The sequence below is a fragment of the Arachis ipaensis genome, chromosome B7 (genome assembly GCF_059453495.1).
Source record: "Arachis ipaensis isolate K30076 ecotype BB chromosome B7, ASM5945349v1, whole genome shotgun sequence".
In the NCBI taxonomy this organism is placed as follows: domain Eukaryota; kingdom Viridiplantae; phylum Streptophyta; class Magnoliopsida; order Fabales; family Fabaceae; genus Arachis; species Arachis ipaensis.
This window is the reverse complement of record NC_142442.1, coordinates 137942913-137950793: the sequence shown is the minus strand read 5'-3', so window position 1 is coordinate 137950793 and position 7881 is coordinate 137942913. Positions and strand designations below refer to the sequence as shown.

Below are 7881 nucleotides of genomic sequence, written 5' to 3'. Positions count from 1 at the left end.
CATAACAAACTCATTTTCAATTTTCAAATTGGATGGTTCTGCTAGTTCTTTTCACAACCAATTCTGAAAGATCACTTTCATATGCTAACAAATCAATTGTTTTCGTGATTAGAGAAATCATAAATATGCTTTGTTTCTGGTCAAAAAGTAATGTCTCTACCAGCTTACACGTAAACCACATATTTAATATGCAATATCTATAATATAGTTGTTTACATACACGTATAAATGTGTGTCAACAATTAATTATTACTCTGGAGAAATAAAAAGCATTATAAAATGCACATTATTATGTGATATCCTTCACACCTAATTTATCCTCCATGCTTCAACTTAAAGTTTTTCATACATTTATGACTATGAATACTGTTTGGTAGCTTTTGTTTTGAGGTACTGAAAGAGAGATTAGAAGATTGGAATTCAGTATTATATTTGTTAGCTCAGATATTGATACTAAAATTTCTTACTCTATCTCCAAAATTTCAGTATTTTAGTACCTCCAAAAAGTAAGGATACAAAGGACTAAAATTTTAAAGATAGAGATCGAAATTTTAATAACATTTTATATTTAAAATATCCTTATTTTAATTAAGTAATTTTAATTTTACCTTTTATGCAAATTAAATTAAAATTTCATTCTTGTTTTAATTTCTATTTCTCATTTTGTATCAAACAGAATATTAAAATTTATTTCAATCTCTGTCACTCAGTCTTTATCTCTCATCTCTCAATCTCTATCTCTCCACCAAATATTACTTTTCAGATTATTTGGGTATACAAATTTAATTACCTGCCATATATTATATATCATATGTAGTTTATGTTAATCAACTTATTATTATATCATAATATTAATCAAAGAGGTGATAATTAAAAAAGAATTAGTCATAATAATACACCAAATCGAATTTCCAGATTAGAGTGAAAGTGAAAATTGTAGGCCCAACGTAACTTCCCATTCCCTCCCTTCCAAATCCGAAATTTAGTTTTAAATTATCAACTTTATTCTGTTCTTAATATAATTAAAAGGAAACCACATATTGGTATTCATATTTTCAACATGATAATATCATATTATAAAGTTGATTAAAGCAGATCATGCTTTATTTAAGCTAAGATTCGAAACTTGAGATGCAGGTGGAATAGGGTAGTATGTTATGAAGCATAGAAACCTTTTTGAATTTGGCGAACACATTTTAGATACAATATTCATCTAATATATATGTATTTTTTGTGTCTTAATAAAAAATACAAAATATTTTTTTAAATATACTTAAATATCATCGCGTATCAACTGTCTCTAATTTTATTCTTATCTTATATTTTTTAAATAAATTTAAAAATAATATATATTATTATTTATTAATACAAAAAATTATTTTAAATATTTTATAAAATTAGAAAATATAAAAAATAATTAAATATATAATTTATATTTTATTCTAATAAAATATTAAAATATTATTATAATTTATTTAAAAAATACTTTATATTTTATATATATACAGTATTTTATCTCTTATAAAAACCTAAAATTCATATGCTCGCATATTTCGTGTTATGTTGTGTTCATGTCCGTATTAGTGTTTATACTTGATAGGTAGCATGTCAACTAAATTAATTGAAAATTTCTAGTATATTTATCAATTAGGTGCTTAATATAAATCTTTACTGTTTGGATATAGTGTCTTATCAATTAGGAATGGACATAGATCACAGCAATGTTTTAGGAATATTCTCAAAAACTTGCTGCAACTTGATAAGGCGATTATCTTCCATTCAATTTTTTTTGTTTGGGCACCTATATTTAAAGAATATATTAAAATATGTTTCACAAAAATATGCAACAGTATACGAATCATTATTATAATACATTAAACCTTGTCCTTTTTAATTATATTTAGTTAGGTTGAGCCCTTGAGACATTTTCAGGGCACATTTTGACCATTTGATTCTTACAAATAAATAATACAAATAATAATTTTCTATCCGTGACATCACACATACACGCCTGTTGATTAATGATTATAGTAATAGTAATAACTAATAAGTAAGACATCTCCAGTAGGGAACTCATCCCAATTTCTGTTTATGGCCCACCTGTCATAAAAAGTAATTCCATATCAGCTTTTGCGTCATAAACAGTAAATAAGAACTCAAAGCATCTCTCTCTTTTCCATTAGGAGGAACTAACTTTAATCCCTGTTGTGGTCTCACTTAATTAATTAATTAATTAAAATACTTAAAATAAATATAATTAATTTTTTTCAATAATATAATTTAAATTTATAAATTTAAAAATAATTCACAGTTAAAAGATATTAATATTAAATAAATTCATATATAACAATAATACACAATATATAATTCGGGATTACACTAATTTGTAAAATTAATTAATACAAAGAAAAACATAATTAAGCTCTATAGTTAACGATAAACATTGTAAAATTGCCATATGTATTCAATCAAGTCCTCTTTCAATTGTCTATGCTGCTGTCTATTTCGAAATTGGATATTTTTTTGGAGAAATATAAAAATTAAATTTATTTTTTAATGTAAGTAAATTTAATTAATTATAATTTAATATAATACTATAAATAATATTTAATATTAATTATGATATAAATAATTAATATAAATCATTAATTAAATAAAAAATTAATTATTTAATCTAATTAATTATTATAATTATTAATAAATTAACTATAATTTAATTACTTAATTAATTAATATTTAAATAATTAATATAAATTATTAATTAAATAAAAATATAATTACTTAATATAATTAATTATTATAATTATTATTGTATTAATTATTATTTAATTATTTAATATATTTATTTAGTTAATTAACATTATATATAATTATTTATTTTCTAACTAACTTGCCATTTGGCAAGTGTTGATTGTTTCATAGAAGTCCCTGTTCAGAGGGACTCCCCTTCCTTGGAATTTGTGTGGGAACTCTCTTCCTTCCTCCTCCAACGCATAAGCCTTCTTTCCTTCTGACATAACAGTAATTGGGCTTCAATTTTTACTCCCGTTGGAGATGCTCTAAGTTGCTTAATTACTTTGTGGTTAAAACAGAGCGATAAAGTATATGTTTGAATCCGGCAGATGCAATTTCAATTTTTGAAACTTCAACTCCATCTGGCATATTACTGATTGGATTTTGACTTTAATTTAATTGGTTATCTTGTCCATTGCATTAAATATATATTATTAGGATAAAAATTAAATCTATTAATAATTTTCTTTTAAATAAATTTTCAATATTAAGTCCATTGTCTACCAACCAAATTTAGAGAAAAAGGACAAATAGATCTCTAACTTTTTGTTCCGCGGATATTTTTGTCCTTAACCATTGAAAAATACTTTTAAGTCTCTGACCTTTACAAAATTTGGACAGATCAGTTTCTGATGGAGCATTTGGACGGATCAGTCTCTGACGGAGATATTTGGACGAAGGGACTGATCTATCCAAATTTTGTGAAAGTTAGGGACTTAAAAGTATTTTTCGATGGTCAGGAACGAAAATGTCTGCGAGACAAAAGGTGAGGGACCTATTTGTCCTTTTCTCTTTAAATAAAACCAGTATTATGATTTTAATTATGGGAAGTTATTATGGCTTTTTCCACTCAGATATTTATACAATAATGTTCAACCTAAGTAGTGCAGGAAAAAGAATTGTTATTTTCTTGCTCATAACATCATACTATTATCTTATCTTATTTTTAAGGGAAAAAAAGAAGCATGAAATAAATGATAGAAATTCATTGATTCATTGATGAATGATGCGTGTATGTTAGCAAATATTATTTTGAAATGGTTGACAGTACCTACTACTATTTTGATTGTCCCCCCAAAGCCTCAAAAAGAGGCCAAAGTGGGTTTCTTGGAAGCCACTCTTTAAGGCTCCATTGATCTTTCTAGTTTGTATATATATATTATATATACACACACACACACATACTCACTTATTCACATCTAACACAACACACTTGTAAGTTGTAAACTCCTTACAAAAACTCCTTCCAATTCAAGCAATAAACTTGATCATTTCCATTCCCTTTTATTGCACACCATCTGTTTGTCATAGTGACTTCAACATATAGTTACTTTCTTTCTGTCGCATTTTCCAAACTTGACTACTAGTGATGGCAGGGAAGGGTAAGAACAACAACAACAAGGTGGATGTTGACTTTGGTTGTGGTTTGGTTGGGAGAATTCTCCAACTCAAAAGCAACAATAGGCTGAGAAAATCATCAGTTCATTCACTGCCCTTGAAAGCAAGCAACAACAAAGGACAGCAGAGAGATCATAAGGTGGAAAACGAATCCAACAAGCCTCAAATTCATGAATCAAAGACTCCAAGTCCAAGAAACAGCTTCACTGAGACCTTTCACACATTGAATGATGATCATAAACAAGCCAGAAAGACCACCTCTGCCTACCGAAACAGCCAGAATCGAAGACCTTCAGATGCTGCAAGAAGCTCAACATCATCATCATCTGGTAACTCGGAGAAGCAACACAGAGAAGCCATTGGTAATTCTCTGCAACTTGCTAGGATCAACACTAATAGTCACCACCAAAAAGAAAACTTGAGCAGGTCCCCAGTCAAAGATTTTAGTCCCTTGAAACTCACTGGAAACTTGATAGTTAACAATAGCCCAAGAACCAGTGTATCCAAGAGCATGGAAAGTACTCCCAAGAGTAAAGAGTTAAACCCCATGTCAAGTTCTTATTATAACAATGCAAGCAGAGGAGGACTAATGGGGAATATAATGAGAAGGAACAATGATGAGTTTGCAGCTCAGTTTCGGAGTCTAAGGAATAATAATGGAGTAGACCCTGAGTTGTTGAAGGGAATGGGAAATGAAGCATACAAGCAGGGAAGGTTTGAAGAGGCTCTGACCTTGTATGACAGAGCAATTGCTATTGACTCCAACAAGGCTACATATCATTGTAATAAGAGTGCAGCTTTGATCGCATTGGGACGGCTTCTTGAAGCGATCATGGAGTGTGAGGAAGCTATCAAGTTAGACCCTTCTTATGGCAGAGCTCACAACCGTTTGGCAACAATATATTTCAGGTACTTGGATCATAACAATGAAAATGGTGGTGATTTTGTTTCTATTAATCTTTTTCCCCCTTATAATAAAATTGTGAATTGGTGCAGGCTTGGAGAAGCAGAAAAGGCACTAACTTGTAATCAGGCAGCTTCAGATGATGATTCGGTTCTTGCTTTTCAAGCTCAGGCTCTTGAAGACCACCTTAACAAATGCACTGAAGCTAGGAAAGTCAAAGATTGGAAAACTATAATAAAGGAAACACAGTCCGCAATATCGTTAGGAGCCAATTCAGCTCCAAAGGTTAGTTTCCATGGTCTGGTTAACTTTTCTAATCCAATTCACCCAATTATCACTCACTGGTATCGTAAATTTTCTTTACTATATATAAGTTCCATACGATCACTAGCCCCTTAATAAGCCTTATGCTGAATAAAAAAATGGGTATGTATGTAACAGATATATGCTTTACAAACTGAAGCCTTGTTGAAGCTCCTAAGACATCAAGAGGCACATGCCACTTATGAGAAAGTGCCAAAATTTGACCGTGATTGGTGTAACAAATTATTTGGACCGGTTTGTAGAGCTTATGTTTTGATGATAGGCGTACAAGTTTACTTGGCAGCCGGCAGGTTGGTGAAAATGCTTTATTTGATAAATTCTCCAAGCATCATTCTTAGTTTACTGTGATACTGATCCATTGTAAAATTGATGACTATGATATCGAATGTTATTTGAGTCTAATTGGGGATGATCTCAAGTTGCTATGTATTTTTTGTGATGACAGGTTTGAGGATGCTATGACTGCATCTCAGCAAGCAGCCAAATTAGATCCAAGCAACAGTGAGGTGAATGCAGTGTTAAGGAGGGCAAGAGCCGCAACATCAGCCAGAATGAGTGGTAACTTGCTCTTCAAGGCATCAAAATTCACTGAAGCATGTGCGGTGTACAATGAAGGACTCGAGCATGATCCCAACAACCCAGTGCTGCTATGCAACAGGGCAGCGTGCCGTTCTAAACTAGGCCAATTTGAGAAAGCAATTGAAGATTGTAATGCAGCTCTTTTGGTTCAGCCTAGCTATAGCAAGGCAAGGTTGAGGAGAGCTGATTGCAATGCCAAGGTGCCTTAATGACCACTTTAACCCTGAATTCTTTTAGTACATACTTGTTCGAAGCTAATAAACTTTGTGTCATTTTCTTTTTGTACATATTATAGTTAGAACACTGGGAAGCTGCGATTGAAGACTATGAAGTGCTCATAAGAGAGAAGCCAGGGGATGAAGAGGTGGCCAGGGCTCTGTTTGAGGCCCAGCTCCAACTCAAGCTCCTGCGCGGTGAAGATATCAAAGACTTGAAATTTGGTTCGAATTTGGTTTTCATCTCGAGCAATGATCGGTTCCAACATTATGTAACCTCTCCTGGTGAGCCTCATTTGGATGTGTGTCTAAATAAAATTTGGGCACTATCAATAACAAACACTAACTAGTTGTGGCCAATTGAACAGGTATGTCTGTGGTGCTATTTTGCAACAAGGCAGCCAATAAAAATGTACTGTTGGTGTTAGAGCAAACCTGCAAGAGATTTCCATCAGTTAATTTTCTTAAGGTTGGTCAATATACATTGTTTCAGCTTGCTATATTAACTGAAGAATCTTAAAAGAAGAATACAGTAAAAATGGTATTAACAGTGGACAAGAATGTGAGATGCATATGTGCTTAGGAAAAATTAAAATTTTGCTGACCAAATTAGATATAGATTGAGAGCAACAATGTTCACACTTTTCTTACTTTATTATAATTTCAGGTGGAGATTGAAGATCACCCATACTTGGCAAAATCAGAAGATGTGAACTCTGTACCAGCCTTCAAAATATACAAGAATGGATCAAGGGTCAAAGAAATTCCGGGCAACAACCACCAGTTGTTGGAAAAATCAGTTAAACTATATAGCAGCTGAAGATAAATATACTCAAATAAATCAAGCTAATTATCTCTGCTTCTTAAATCTGTTGACTTTGCTTGGAAGGAAAGTGGAAAAACAAACAAGAAGCATAGCATTGCTGTAGTGGTAGCTGTAGATATGTTTATAGCAAAAAAGGGAATTCTTTCTGTTAGTAATTAGTTCTTTTAATTCTTTGCCTGTTTGAGCAGTCTTTTGATTCTTCATATCCCATATTTCGTGTATATTGGATTGGGAAACCAATTACTTGATACATTATTTTTTTTAGTTGAAATTACATATATTTATTACAGGAGTGATTTGTATTTTGTAAGTTTGTCATTTAAAATTATTAAAGCAATATAGAAGGAATACAATTACTGTACATCACAGAAAGTTGGTGATCAGTAGTGAGAGTTCTTATTATTGTATTCACTTGCTCTTGGTAGAATTAATTTGGGTTGGAATATTTAAGGATTACATGATTGAGCTTGGATTTAAACTAGACACCTTTAGCAAAATACTCTAAAATTCAAGTTTTAACACCTCTTTTTTTAATGGTTGCCAGAAGACACTTTTGATTAATTAACTTATTCAATATATTGGAACTAGGCCCCAGTTGAATTGTCTGTAATCTGAATTACTGTTTGCAATCAACTCAGGTTACTGTAATAATAAACACCTTCCTTAGTGTAGGACTTTATTTGTGTCTCTTAAAAAGGGTGAAAGAATCTTCAGTAGTGTTAATTATCCTCATCAGTGATGTCAAAATCATTCACAGGAGGCCTTCTATAATGTGAATAGATAGTTGTAAACCGATAAAAGAAAGAAAGAAATAGAATCATTGAATATAAATTTCTCATTCT

At 31.1% G+C, this 7881-nt stretch overlaps 1 protein-coding gene across 1 annotated transcript; it reads left to right on the top strand.

Moving 5' to 3' along the window:
• The first annotated feature begins 3588 nt into the window (after positions 1–3588).
• Positions 3589–7411, top strand: LOC107606136 (inactive TPR repeat-containing thioredoxin TTL3). Its single transcript, XM_016308123.3, has 7 exons — positions 3589–5100; positions 5188–5380; positions 5537–5709; positions 5865–6198; positions 6294–6498; positions 6582–6682; positions 6881–7411. The coding sequence occupies exons 1-7, from the start codon at positions 4163–4165 to the stop codon at positions 7031–7033; spliced, it is 2097 nt and encodes a 698-aa protein (XP_016163609.1). The 5' UTR covers positions 3589–4162; the 3' UTR covers positions 7034–7411.
• Positions 7412–7881: the final 470 nt, after the last annotated feature.

What these genes read in the sequence shown, in the direction of transcription:
- LOC107606136 (XM_016308123.3), top strand. Translation starts at nt 4,163, where the DNA reads ATGGCAGGGAAGGGTAAGAACAACAACAACAAGGTGGATGTTGACTTT. An exon ending in GAGCCAATTCAGCTCCAAAG is followed by an intron (nt 5,381 to 5,536) that starts GTTAGTTTCCAT and finishes TGTATGTAACAG; the next exon opens with ATATATGCTTTACAAACTGA. An exon ending in GTTTACTTGGCAGCCGGCAG is followed by an intron (nt 5,710 to 5,864) that starts GTTGGTGAAAAT and finishes TTGTGATGACAG; the next exon opens with GTTTGAGGATGCTATGACTG.